Source organism: Carassius auratus, chromosome 3, assembly GCF_003368295.1.
Source record: "Carassius auratus strain Wakin chromosome 3, ASM336829v1, whole genome shotgun sequence".
NCBI classification, from domain to species: domain Eukaryota; kingdom Metazoa; phylum Chordata; class Actinopteri; order Cypriniformes; family Cyprinidae; genus Carassius; species Carassius auratus.
In genome coordinates this window covers 19,807,337-19,822,468 of record NC_039245.1, presented here as the reverse complement: position 1 = coordinate 19,822,468, position 15,132 = coordinate 19,807,337, and the positions used below count along the sequence as shown (strand labels likewise).

General features: G+C 38.4%; 1 protein-coding gene across 5 annotated transcripts in view; it reads right to left on the bottom strand.

Moving 5' to 3' along the window:
• The window catches only part of LOC113049900 (axin-1), a 32,729-nt gene that overhangs the window by 9,709 nt on the left and 7,888 nt on the right, over positions 1 to 15,132 (bottom strand). For all 5 annotated transcript variants that reach the window (XM_026212652.1, XM_026212656.1, XM_026212636.1 and 2 more), the window contains exons 3-5: positions 5,738 to 5,878; positions 2,641 to 2,737; positions 157 to 294 (exon numbers count right to left, since the gene is read on the bottom strand). In XM_026212652.1, coding sequence (XP_026068437.1) covers positions 157 to 294; positions 2,641 to 2,737; positions 5,738 to 5,878 — 376 coding nt within the window. The remainder of the gene's footprint in view (positions 1 to 156; positions 295 to 2,640; positions 2,738 to 5,737; positions 5,879 to 15,132) is intronic.

Below are 15,132 nucleotides of genomic sequence, written 5' to 3'. Positions count from 1 at the left end.
CTTGATAAGACAGGAAGTCTTCAGAACACATCCGACCGTCTCGCTCATGAACAGAAGTGACAGAGACATCAGTGTTTGATAAAAGGGGAAACGAAACCCAAAAAAACTACTCTAGCTGAAAATAGGGCAGTGAGGTGACGATTGGGATGCACTCACCAGCCGAACCCTCTTGAGCCGCTCCTCCAGTTTCTCTTGCGCCTCACGTTCCCTCAGCACCGCCTCCAGCCTGCAGATGAGCTCCGCCGCAAACTTCTCCGGCTCAACGTGAATATCCTTTGGCATCCGGTTTGTGCGCTGATGGGAAGACCATGTGAGTCAGTACTCAAGGTAATACATGACAGTTTAAGACACAATAGTGAAAACTGCTTTTGCACTAATGTTTCATGTTGCGCTGTTACTGTTGACTCCGAATGAGGGACTGGATGTAAAGGACAAAAAACATTTTTTTTTTTAAATACACTTTTTCAAATGTTGCTTTTTTATCATTTCTGAAAGTCTTACGCTGACCAAGGTTCACGTATTTGATTAAAAACACAGTAAAAACAGTAGTATTGTGAATAATTACAATCTAAAATAATGATCTTCTATTTTAATGAGTTCAAATGTAATTTATTCCTGGATAAACTAAACTCCTACACACGGTCTCCCTCTAGTGTACCATCAGTGACAGCACAATGATTCACGCTCCTAACAGAACCTTTAGAAAACGCCATCCAATTGAGAGAAAAAAGAAAAACACAATCCACCTTCACACACTGACCTTGCAACATGAGCCCAAAATTTACCAGCAAGAGCTGAATATCAGATAATCACTCTTTATCGGAGCTGATTAGGTGGCACAGGGGAAATGTGTATACACATCTTTATTATAATAGTTTTTGCAAATCAAACCACCAGGACTCGAAACAACTTCAGGAAATGTATTATTCCAGAAGTCTGGAAGGAGAAAAGAGACGGGGGAGGAGGACAGACACGTGAAGAAATATAGTTGCAGGCAGTGCATGGACAAGCTCCAATAAGCCTTATAGGAGCCGTTAAAATTTTGATTACAGGGCCAAATGTGATCTGAAGTCTGTTTCAGCTCTCTTTGTTCTGGCCTTCTGTTTGCTTTAGATTCATCAGTCTCCTCCGCAGCCCACACAGCTACATGCCCAGTGGAACTGCAGAATCTGTCCAGTCTTGACAAGGTGTTTTGGTTCCTAACACTGCCTCACTGCCGCAGACCACGCTTACAGAATATAAGAGAGCCTTTTAAACCTAACAGAGACAGAACGCATGAATGCAACCAAATGGGAAAAAAAAAACATCCAAGCGAGAGAGTGTTAAAAGTTTAGAACTATAAAAATAATATGAACGGAATGTACCAGGAGAGAAAACCTGAGCAAAGTGGATTACACTTTCTGATAACAATTAAAAGTCAACGGTTCATCAGAAAATGAAGATTCGTCGCTTACTTAGTTCATGTTGTTCCAAACTCATATAACGTTCTTTCTTCAGTTAAACAGAAATGCAGGCATTAGGCGAGATCTGTTTTTTTTTTTCCATACAGTGAATCTGAAGGGATATCAGGGGATGTCAAATTACAATTTAAAATATATCAAAAAAATAGAAAACTGTTGTTTTGAATTGTAACATTTTGAAACATTATTGTTTTACTGCATTTTAGATCGCACATGCAAAACTAAAGGTTCTGAGGTTTAGAGAGATCGGAAATCAACAAATGTCATCTGGCATCACTGATGTGCCATGTTTTGATGTGGTATAATTGGAATCAGTGAAGAATACATTTTTAGTTTCACACAAAACTATCATAGTTCAGAAGACTAAAAGTGGTTCTTTTTGTCATTTTAGCGCCTGACAGTCCCTGGACACAGCAAAACAAACTGCTACATCATTTTGTGTTCCATCAAATAAAGAAAACCAGTTTGGAACGACATGAAGTAAACTATGGCAGAACTTACATTTTCAGGTGAACTATCCCTTTAAGAAAGTTTGTACATCTGCAACTTGTCATTGTATAATCAGGTATTGGTGTGCATGCAAAAAAAACAAAAAAAAAACAGTTAAAGATTCTCCAGTGCGTCACACGTGCATTCGAGCTGAAGTGTCTTCGCTGCCTCCACATCCTTCAGTCTCTATAGGATGAGTGAAAGGCCCTGCTGAGGGGAAGTGTATGTTTGCTCTGTTAAATTGGGCTCTATCTCAGAGGCTCCAATTATGCTGGAGCCGGTGCAGTGGGAAATCCGAGCCATCAGAGGGGGAGGCTTCACATCTGCTGGGGCAGAGCAGGCAGAGCTGACGAGAGCATCAGGAACGCTTTAGACAGCACACTCACGCTCTCTCACTCTCCATCAGCTATTCGCCGGCACATGATCAAAGCTCCCCAGCCACCGCTGTGCATCCTAAGAATGCACATTCATTTTAGGGGCGGTGGGAGAGACAAGGCAGGGGGAAGAAAAGAGAGAGGAAGAATGACAGGGAAAGACCAGAAGATGATGGACAGAGACCAGGCACAGAAAATAAAATAAAAAGAAGGAGGGGGGGGGTGATGGAAAGAAAGGAAGAGATACACACACATACACACACTAAAGTAGTGTTGTAAAGTCAACAAGGTGTTCTACACACCCAAAGCATACTTACAGGAATATGAGGTAGTGGCACTCGCCCATTAACTTTGGCACTTTCGTGTATCTCATGTCGATGCGGCTTACGATATCTGTAAGGTGGGACTCCATCTCTGTAGGGAGGAGCATAACAAGATTTTACCTCTCTTTACACACCAATTCATACAGGTTTGGACCGATATGAGGGTGACTAAACGATGACTAAACTTTCATTTTTGAACAAACTATCGCTAGCCATGCATAGTATCGTTTGTCTAATCTACATGAAATGCAGAAGCTGGCTCCTACATAACCAGTTGAATTTTTGCTAGTAAGTAAACTCCTGTTGAAAACCATGTACTAAACATCAGGGGTTTTAACAGAGCTTGCTAAATGCAAAATGTCACCTCCCTTGACTTGAAATGTCAGTTCTATAGGGAACAGAATGGTGCTAATGCTTCGTAACAATGAATATGTGCAAACAAAACAGTCCTTGTGTGAGAACAGACCTCAGACTGCAGAGCTAAAGTGATATGTTTTTGTTGTGGGACGGAAATTATATATATATATATATATATATATATATATATATATATATATATATATATATAAAAAAATCCTTCCCACATCTGACTGAATCCCTGAGGCAGCTTCAGAGCGAAGCATGTTTGGGGTCCTTCACTGACACATGCAGGGGAGTCTGTAATCCCCCTGGGTCCTGCTGAGGACCCCCCTGCATCTATGCCTGGCAAACAGCTGATAATGGCCTCTAATCTAGCCCACTTCAGACACATGTTTTGCCCTGATGTGCCTTTAATGTGTTTTTTTGTGCAACATGGATCACTCTCATGCCATCTCTGCACACTCCCTGTTGCTGCTTCTCTAGTGAAAACCATCTCGAGTCGAAATCCTCCCAAAAATCACTGAAAAATAACAAATTTCCTGTGAAACATGATGAAAATGTACATTTCATCTAAATTACAGTCAAGGTGTGGCTATGTTTACAGTCATTGCATGAATTTTTCATGGGTGAATTCCATCCATTTCAATAAGAATATACACAATTTGAAATTTTGTGAGGGTGAAAGATTTCTCCATGCAGATTTTGCAACAGCTACAAATTGGGAGCTGTGCTTTTTACATCACTACACTACTGACAAGACCTTTTTTGACCAAGAAATGTCACTAATGTTATGCCGCGTTTCCACCGAAATTACCCGGAACATTTGTACCAGGAACATTTTCCCCCCCAGACTGGTTGCTTTCTGCGTTTCCACCACAGTGTAAAGTACAGGGAAGATTAGGCAAATAGACTGGTGACGTATGTCTGCGCGCATTTCTCTATACAAAGTACCACTTATTTAAAAAAAAAAAAAAAAAAAAGTACGCTGATTTTGGACGTGCATCATCGGTAGTTAGTTCAGACTTTGTGCATTCGTCTTGGGATTGTGATGTCCGCGACGACGCAAGTCCGCGACGACACAAGTCCGCGACGACACAAGTCCGGTAAATCTGTAAACAGCAGTGTACTTGATAACTTTAGTCAACTCGTCTTGGCTACTGCAATTTTCCTCTCTTTATATTTTCAATAGAACGAAATAGGATATCAAATACCACTGCCTCCTTTCGTTTTCATTTAAGCATAATAACAGCTGCAGAAATGTACTTGTGTATATGTGTATATGCAGCCATTACAATAAAACGAAATATTATATAGACTTGCCTTTTTTATTTTCATTTTAACATATAGATAAATTGAATACAGACCAAAGAAAACCTGTTAGATTTACCCCGCAGCTGAATTATATTTTATGTTTAACCACTAAAGACACATCAGAGCCAGCGGCACATATCAGAAGGTCTAGCCGAAGTGAGGCTGCTTCTCGTCGGATAGATGATCACTGAGCTCCCGCTGATCGTGTGGAGCTCACAGTCTCCGAGATCGGCGAAACACATTTTTAAATAGGCGCTGTCTTTATAAATAAACCATAGATTTGAGTTTTAAACAGCTACATTCTCGCCTGAAATACTTTTAAAAATACATTTCACGACACAATAACAGTAATATTTTGAAAATGTTGATCCGAATAAATGGTGGTTGAACTCAACCAATGCTACATGAACTCAACCAATCAGGATGTTTAGCGCCAAAGTCCCGCCCCCGAAAGTTCCTGAACTTTGAAAAAGTACCAACTCGCCAGCAGGGACTTTCTGAGGGGCATTTTTTTTTACCTGGAACTTTATTTAGTTACTGGTTCCTGCGGTGGAAACACACCAAGTACCAGGCCAAAGTCCCTAGTTCCTGGGTAAAGTTCCTGCGGTGGAAACGCGGCTTTACTGAGCATTGGCTGCATTAGCAGGTTTAAAAATACACATTTTAAAAAGCTTTAAATTTAGAACCACTTCCACAAATCATTTCATATCACAATACGTCCTCCAGTTGACGATGTCCTTGTGTCGACCATTTAAAATATTTGCACGAGGCGGAATCATTTTGGAAGCCATGAAACGAGTGAACAAATGTGATTACACCTAATGCCAAGACACCATTTATTCCATCTTTTTCTACATTTCATTTCCTGCTCCTTTCCGTAACCTACTTGTGTACAGTACAACGTGAAGGCCATTTCCTTTGTTTTCAGAGAAAGTTAATTTGAAGGGAAACAAGTCAATGCCTTCAAATTACAGCCTGCAGCGCCTCATACCTCCCAATTTGAAGCTCTATAATTAGCATAAGTAATGACATTTAGAAGCTTTCATTGGTGTGGATAATGAGCAGATGGTCCTCCTCAGAGGAGAGCAGATTTGTTTCTGTTCCCAGAGCATAGGAGCTAGGGGAAAATGGCACAAATTCTGCATGCACGAGACACTGCTCTGAGACCAGTCTCTGCTAACTGCTGCCAGCCTCGGCTTAAGACATGCCAATGACAAGTAATATTGAGCTTTGTCTGCGCTTCTTCCTCTCAACTGCTGAAATATCTGGGTTTCTGCAGAACTGGCTGCAAGTTTCTGCCAAACAGACTCAGGACAACATGGTGAAATTGAATCGCTTTAAGCCCTTGGATGAAACGTTCCACCAGCTTGCGGCGGTGAGGATGCTGTGTATGTTTGTATGTCTACAGATGTGTACATACACACTGCTGTCGGTCAGGGAGAGTGTGTCTGCATCACTGGACATGCTCTGCTGCTCGCTGTCGTTGGCACTGGTGGCGGGAGCCAGCGCGTAGCCAGTGTTCACGTAGTACGGGTTGATGGGCTCCCTCCATGAAGCATGTCTGTTGATGAGAAATGAGACAGTGGAGATTCCTGTTAGACACGTGATTAGGAAGACAATACAGGTCATTTCAGTGGAACAACACATTATATTCACTCATTACTAAGTAATAACGGTATTCGAGGGACACTCAGCTGATTGTAATCAGTTGATAATTCCTTTCAATGACTCAACTGTTGGTCTGTCAACTTGACCGGATCACATTTCAATACTGCAACAGAGACCAGTCTGCTTTAAGACTTCAACATCACTTTAAAACTGTAGGGGAAACAATTAACATAGAAACTAATCTTACCAACATCAACAAAATGAAAAGGCAGGGAATATAATTATAAATAATTAAACATTATTTAGAAATTAAATGACAATATTGCTAAATATATAAATAAAAGGAATGAAAGATTGAATAATAACAACGAATACACAACTATCAATCATGAACAATAATGAAAGCTCTCACGTCAAGTTTCATTACACCAATGAGTTTAAATTAATAATTTAATTTTTTGCTCATAGGACTATGCATGCTATTATGGATATTCTTTGTATACCTACTTGCTCTTTTTAGGCCTATTAAAATTCATGCTTATTTTTTATAAAATATACCATAGCTGTGGTCTAGATTGTCATATTGTTCGTTAATTGATAATTAGCCTATGTTAAAAGTGACTGTGAACAGAGAGCTTACAAATAATTGGGTCTTAGAGAGAGAGAGAGAGAGAGAGAGAGAGAGAGAATAAAAATGAGGATTTGACTATTGAGATGACAAGACAAACCTGATTGGAGCAACATCATACAACTGTAATTACAAAATTACAAAACTACCAGGTCATAAAGATAACACTGTGCCCTACCTGCGCAGTCTTATTATTGTAGATAAAACCTTTTTTAAAAAAGGACCTGTCTTCTATTAATGATAGCACACAACTAATCAAGGGTTTCGTCATATAATAACCCTCAAAATGAGCTTTCGGCTGGGTGGAGGCAATACACAGACAATAATATTTTCATAAAAACAAATTAGCTTTCAATTAGTCAATCCCGACAAAGAACAAAAACATACCACACAGTCGAGGACACCATCTTATGCTAAAACTGTTACAAGAATAAGTGTAACACTGCTTAAATGGTCTTAAAATATGATTGCGTTAATGCATTTTCACCAAGCTATCATTCTCTTGGAATGTGCCATATGCTGCCTTAATGACTTATTCCCTGACTAGTGGTTTAACTGCTGAAAATTGAGATGTAAATGTAAATTTACTATCAAATTAATTAGAAAACATTCTTTTTGGATGATGATTTTTTTTTCTGTTTATGCTCAAAATGACCTTAATCAGTTCCTTAATATATAGTTACTTAGATATGCAACAATTTGAAACCGACTCTTGGAACTTTTTAAAAGTACAACATACTCCTGCACTTTATAACACTATTTAATCTTCTGAACCTTTTACTTTTCACATTTACTTCGACAGATGCTTTTATCCAAAGTGACTTGCACTACACTGAAGGTGCACATCTCATCATATTCATGTGTTCCCTGGGAATCAAACCCAGGATTGTGGAGCTGTTAGCACCATGTTCTGCTGTGTGAGCTACAAGACACCATTCCATTAGCTTTATGTGATGTGGAAAAAAATTTAAGATTAAAAATAAATATATATATTAATAAAAAAAATTAAACCCACCAACCCACCCTTTGTCAAGATCAGAAATGGATACCAAATTAACTTTATGTTTTAATTTGACCAAACATGGGCACGAAAAAAAAAAAAAAAAAAGCTCAATTTTTTTATATCAATCAATTTGAATGTTTATATAGGGGTATGTGATTTCAGCAATGCAGAAAACAAGGAACTCCAGAATCCAGTCCCAATAAATTATACAGTAGAACGCGGAATGTCACATAATTTGGCAAAATTTGGATGAGTGAATAAACAGAAGGTTAGTACACTTAAAGGGTTAGTTCACCCAAAAATCTAAATTATGTCATTAATGACTTAATTATGTTTTTCATACCTTTCTGGACATGGACAGTATACCATACACACAGCTTCAAAGGAGGGACGGAGAGCTCTCGGACTAAATCTAGAATATCTTAAACTGTGTTCTGAAGATGAATGGAGGTCTTACGGGTTTGGAACGACATGAGGGTGAGTTAGGGCTGGTTGATTAATCGAAAAGTAATCGAAACCGAAATTCAGAACCTCTAACCGACTTAATTTTCCCATGTCGGTTATTTCGTTTTTTTTTATCCTGTTAATACTTTCCCCTTAAAAGCAAACTGCCGCGTGTGTAGCCACATGACTCTGCCCAGTCCAGTCAGTGGCATAAAAGCAAAACACGGAGCTGAACGCCGGTTCAACAAGTGATGGCATGCGAGTGGTGAGCCTTGCGTCTTCACTAAACTTTGTCAGTTGTATTTGTTTTATGGTTTGGACATTCAAGCGATTAGACTGTCGGATGTGTATTATTATTTCGAGCTCCCATGTTCGAGCAGCTGCATTGTGGCACAAACACTCATATAAAGAGTAGATGTGAAGATCGCGTGATTTTGTGATTTATTACTTAAAGTAGCTTAGAATCTCAAAACTTATTATAGCATATTTTTCTACTTTTGAAGTAATTATGCTATTTACAACCCACAGCTTCACAATAATATGGAGACAGTATGAATAATTCACACACGCAATCACTCGTACTGGTACGGTGCTAATTTATCTTTATCTGATCTTTATTTATCTTTTACACCAAGCAATAATCTATAAGAAATGTTATGAAAATAGATAAAATAACTGCTGATAGTGAGCTATGATGTCAGATCGCTCTTTCAAAAGGAAAAAATATCCCACCTTTACTAGTCAATCTCAACCGTCTGGCTGAGGCCAGTCTAAAAAGACGCTCAGGACGGTTGACAGAATGCTGTTGCGTGTCGTCATGAAAGTGTATCATTTTCACGTGTTATTAAGCCTTGTCACTTGCCAATTTAACCATTTAAAAAACTTTAAAGCATTCAAACACAAGACGCGGAAAAGCTGAACTGAGCAGCTGGTTACTCGTGCTGTGCTTGGTGCACATGCGGAGAGACAAACAGCAGACAGCAACAATGAACTGACCTCTCATATGCGGAATTGCTAATGCAATCTTTTTATACCACAGACTTAACATAATTAATCATTGCTTGGTAATTGGCCAACAAAGTATTGACTGTTGTCTGAAGTTTTGTTTGATTGCAATCCATTACATATCTTTCTATCAGAGTTATCTGATATTATCAAAATGAATTTCTTCCGACAGTTTAACTCTTGAGTTCTTATATTTTATTTCCATTTTCTTAAAGTCGGCATGAAACGGAAGTTGAGATTGTCATTTTTTCCTTGCTGTGACGTATATCAGAGTTAAACGGCTTCTGAAATTAGAAAAAAAAATGTAGGGCGGGGCTTGGTTTCGTCCATCGGGGAATTGATTTGATCGTTGGAGGTTGGGCGTTGCAAACAAAATAGAGGCAGATTTGAATGCTAGTTTACATTCAGTTGTGGAGGATTTCTCTCCACCGGGCTCTCCACCGTTACCCTCCCATGAAGGATTTTTTATTGAGGAGCCCGGCGACGAGAACGAGGAGCGAAATTTTCAGGCGGGAATCAGCCCATATTTATACGAGCCTCCCGCAAACCAAGATGAGTCGAGTGAAGTTGTCGGTCAAGTTCACCCTCGAGAGTTTCTCTGAGAGGCGGTGCAGAAACGAGACAGACACCTATAGTCGCAACCTCATCGGCTCTGGCCGCACCCTTTCTCCATGGCACGTGACCGAGAGAGAAGCGAGGTCGTTTCGAGGGGGGATGGTAGGGTAATGTATTTGATTAAAGATTATAAGGGCACATGAATTTAAAAAAAATAACGAAGTGCACAAATAAATCATTTATAATAAACTCTACAGTATTACATATAAAAAGAAAATTTGTAAAATTTGATTTCATGCCAACTTTAACTATAGCAAACAAACTGATAATATAAGAAAAGTTGAATGTGTCTGAATAAATTTAGTTTTCACTGTTTAATTTTTACAGTGCTATTTTACATTTAGTTATTCGGTTTCTGTACCTGGACACTTACAAACTTGAAAAAAACTTAAAACACAGTGTAAATAGCACAAACAAATAAACAGAACGAACATACAATTTAAACACTTTCAAATAGGGCCCACTGGTACAACCTGCACCGGGGCCCCGCAAACCCCAGCTACGGCCCTGTTTACAGTACAAACCTTGTCAGTGAACTATGAGGGCAAAAAAACAAAACCGAAAACAATACAGATAAAATAATCGTTCATTAATCGTAATCGAGGTAAAATGTTCAATTAATCGAGGTTTTGATTTTAGGCCATAATCGTCCAGCCCTACGGTGAGTTATTAATGACGTAATTTTGATTTTTGGGTGAACTACCCCTTTAACCTAATCAATTTATGTGTGGACTAGTGTCCGTGAACATTAATCTTAACATAATATATTACTAATGTATTTCTCAAAAAAATTAACATTACAGTTTCATAGGGCCATTTTTATATCAGCTAATTTACTTAATTATTAATATTATAATATTCCTAGATTTAGTAATATTTTCTCTAACAAGGTTTACTTAAGATACTTTAATTATATATGCCATTTAGTTAAGTTTAATTTGTTATTATCTACATTTCAAATTTTCAATAAGTGTACAAAAGCACAGTACTGTTTGCTGTGGTTTTGAAAATGTCTTCAAGAACACGAATTTCCATTTCCTCTTCCCCATTTTAATATTAATGTCTGCGTTCTCCTCTTCCCTCAGACTGAATTTACCCAGCTAACATATATCATGCTAACTGATGCATGTAACAGAATCCAGGACGGCCAATATGAGCATGACACAGAGATGATGAAAATAAGAGCAACGTAACAAGGTAGTCAACCTTGCGATACAGATTCCTTCCTGGAAGAACAGGTATGACACAAATTGAAATGCTTCCACAATTATTCATTACTGCACTCGTGTAATTTTCGAGCAACTACAAAAGGTTGCAGGCAGTGTTTTGAAGTATGAGTTTAAAATATGGGATTCTCACTGTGTTTATTCAAGGCTTATTTATTGTGTGACACTTGGGAACAGCTAAGCACTGCTTGAACCTTTCACAGACCGAGACAGAAGCATCTCTTTATGACCAGGGACAGAAAGAAACAGACAGCGGCAGATAGAACGAGAAAAATAGAGAATACGAGAGAGGAGGGGGGGGGGAGGGAGAGAGACCCGAGCTCTCTGCAGTCTCCAGTGATTATCCCTCACTCTCAACCCATCCACGGTCTTCTAATGATTCAAGCAGCAGCCATGTCAATATTCACCGTATAAGAGAATACCCAGAAGCCTTCAGAGACGATCCCGAGCCTTCAGCAGCTCTCTCCACATGCCCAGCATTCCCAATTCCATTTGATTCTTCACAAAACAAAGGCTGCAAAACAGGCAGGGGGCATCTGGAAATCTCTGAATCATTACTGCGATTCAAAACGAATCGATCTGTTTCTCTTCTCCCCAATAACACACACATGCCAACATCCAACTGAGCTAACACAATTACTGTGACATCTCCTGTTAAATAAAGAAAGCAAGCCCTCACTAAAAAAAGAAATGTAAAAAGCACAAGCACATTAGGACTTAACTGGCTCCCTTGCAGCCTATTACCACTTAAGAATCTTTGCATCCAAAGCAACTCTACTGAAACAAAAACATGATCGGCAAGGAGCCATTACCTAGATACAGGTTACGTTGCTGTGCCCGAGATTTGTGCACCTCCACACATTTCAGAATAATTATGAGCTCTTTGTCATCCCGTTTTGCATGTGATCACAGCTGGCTCCAGACTCCTTCAGATTAAACACTCAAAGCGACTTCTGCACTCAAGAGCACAGGTAAAAGAGATTCAGATTAAACTTTACCTCTAATTGAGCCACGTATCACACAAATCAAAGAAAAATCACTAACCAGCTACTGAACAACTATCGTTATCATGTCATATAGGATCATACTCGACATATAATAGTTGCAATCTCCCTCTACAAAGAAACCCATACATAAACACACTGTGGAGAGAGCTTGACATTCCCCTTTGCCATTTTATCTTGACATAAAAGTTATGTTAACACAATAAAATCAGCCTTAACACAAAAACCTAGTCTCAGCGTCAGACGTCATGGACACAGACCGATGCTCTGGTGAGCATAAGTCCAAAAAATTTTATGGACCACAGACTTTTGGATGGTAGTCTAAGCAATAAATTTGGTATTTTTTCTAAAATGTACAAGTACAACACTAGTATATTAAAACCAAAAGTTTTAAAAGCTCATTGAATTTAGAACAACAATCACAATACTGGATTTCCTTATGAGAACTAGATTGCGTTTACACGAGTGTGTTTTTAATTTACGTCCACACTACACAACTTAAAAAGCAGGTCACATGACCATTCAAGCAGGTACAATGTGCATGATGTCATTGCTTAGACTGCCGTCAAGGATACGCAGATCGAATGGTTTCAAAAGTCTCCGCTTTGGTCCGTTTACACTAAAACACATGCTCATAGTTTTCAAACTAAAACAGGGTCTGAAGCATTTTCAAAAGTCTGTTTTCTAGAGTCAAAAACACTGGGGGAAAAATGTGAAAACGACAGGCGTAACCATAGAAAAGGTTTTGCGTTTTAATATGAAAATGCACTAGTTTTAACATAGCCTTAGATTTAACAGCATTCTTAAGAACTTAATGGCAAACGACATTTAAATGTAAAAATTAAAACTAAAAAATAGGGGGAAAAAATTGCATGTACAAGTAAATATTTAACTGTTCTTTGTGAAGCCTAGAAATTATTTCTAGACTTCACGATACACATTACAGGCCATCACTGTGGCCTTATTACCAAACTAACTGGCAGTACATTACCATACCGAGTATTCCCTTACTTCCTTTTTTTGCCAGCAAATCAAAGACATATGACTCCTGCAAAATTTACATGCATGAAACCCTAAAGCATTTACCTAAAAGGCTATTTAAAAAATAAATGTGATGTCTTTCTGTAATTCCAGCCAAATACTTCATGTAGTCCTAATGAAAAAATCATTTGAACACAGCCGCACAAATGCATCGCTCCCACTAATTAAAAACACATCAGGTCCAGAGGCAATGGAACATACATTGAGCTGGGTGGAGAATGGAGGGTGTTTCTGCAGTTTAATAATATCAATTTGTCGTGTTAAAGCTTATTAAAAGTACCACCCTTTAACAACATTCAAAAATTGTAATGCTATGTAAAGCCCTAAACATAAACTGTTGGGAGAAGATGCGAGTCAAAAGGAGGAAAGGAAGAAGATGCTGCAAAACAATCTTAAAGAGAGGCACATTTCCTTTCAGAACACTCCTGGGGATGTTTCTCAACTTTATACCTCACCTGAACATCTAAAGCACTGAGGTTTTGGACAGAACAAGGTTACTGCACCATCAACAGATGTCAAGGTTTGTCTCAGACAGTTGAGAGAAAACTGGGTCAACTTCTAGGGGTAGATTTCCGCAATTTTCAATCTCTTTGCGGGAGGAGTGCCAGCAGTCAGCACAGTGCAGTTGAGCACATCAGAGCAGCGGAGCACAATGTATGCTTGAGCATTTTACAGAGGCTAAATCTGGCTCTGTAAATCCTCCTCCTGCTCCTCCATGCCTGCTTTGAATTTAAGCTTTAGCACTAACAGAGGAAAAACTTGTACAAATGCAGAAATTCACATGAAGTAGGCCTGCACGATAATGGTTAAAGTAATAATCATTATTATTTTGATTACAATTGTAATAACGATTATTAATAACGATTATTCTATCCTGCTGAAAAAAAAAAAACTACTACAAAAAACTTAGCTAGTTTTAGCTGGTTCCTCTAGCTGGTCTCACAGCCTGACCTGCTAAGGAAGTGGTCAAAACCCCTCTAAAACAAGCCTTCTGATCAGCAAAGACTGGACTGGATGACCAACTAAAATCAGTCAACCAGCTTAAGCTGGCTTTAGGGTTTCTTTTTTTTCAGCAAGGAAATACAATAACATTTCATGTGTCCTTTAACCTCCACTGACTATACACTGACTTCATTTAACCAACTATGATAATAAAAAAACCTCATGGTTTTGGTTAGTGTTTTGTCATCTGTATTCACATTACATTTTCTAAGTGACCATTTGTTAACAAATGGGAAAAAGCCACTCAGATCGCAAAGCAAATTTGCTCAAAGATCGTTAATACACACTGAAAACTAACATTGCCATGCCATTTTCAACACGAAAACTGTTAAAAACTTTAGAAACTCTTAATATAAATGCCCAAAATTCCAATTTGTGTTAATTTTTCAAAGTGCATTTATTCCTTAAACACAAGAGATCCATTATTGAAACTCTGTGAAAGTTTGATCATGGCACATTTGGTAAAACAAACAGCACAAATGGCTTGTGAAATGACACACATTGTCTATAGTGAGCGTGCAGATTTAACAAATAAAAACACCAGACAGAAAGTGTCTCTTTAAAAGGAGAAACGCTCTGTTTTGGGGCTCTTCACATCTGGCAACCACAAGCATGAACGCAAGTGAAGACTTGTTAGCAATGCAAGATAACGCAAATGCCAAATTAAAAAAGTTTCAGGATAAATAACGAGCCGGCCAATATCATAACGATTATTTTTTATTAATTGAGAAAGGGTGGATATTGTTATCGAGATTAAAATACGATTAATCATGCAGCCCTAACATGAAGTAAACGATTGTTCAGACTCTGCTTTAATTTGGATGTCCTGCATTCAAAGACGCTGTTAAAATAGCTCGACAGCAGTGTCAGCAGTGGAAATCCACCTGTCGCTCAAACGGCCACGCCCTTAATTATGCAGAACTTTAAGGCTTAATATAATTTAAATAGATGAGTTATAAAAATAATAAAAAAAGAAATATCCAAATATATTGCCTTGCTTACAATATCGCTATGTATCGTAACATCGTATTAACCCCTGTATCGTGATGCGTATCATATTGCCAGATTCTTGCTAATACACAGCCCTACTTTTCCCAGTATATGCATTTACATCAGTGTTTCTCAGTCAGGGGATTCAGTAAACATCGAAGGGGGCCTGCAGATGACTTACAATTATTTAATAAGAAAAAACAATCAATTAACCAAAATATCTCAAAATCAAGATTTCCTATCTCACGT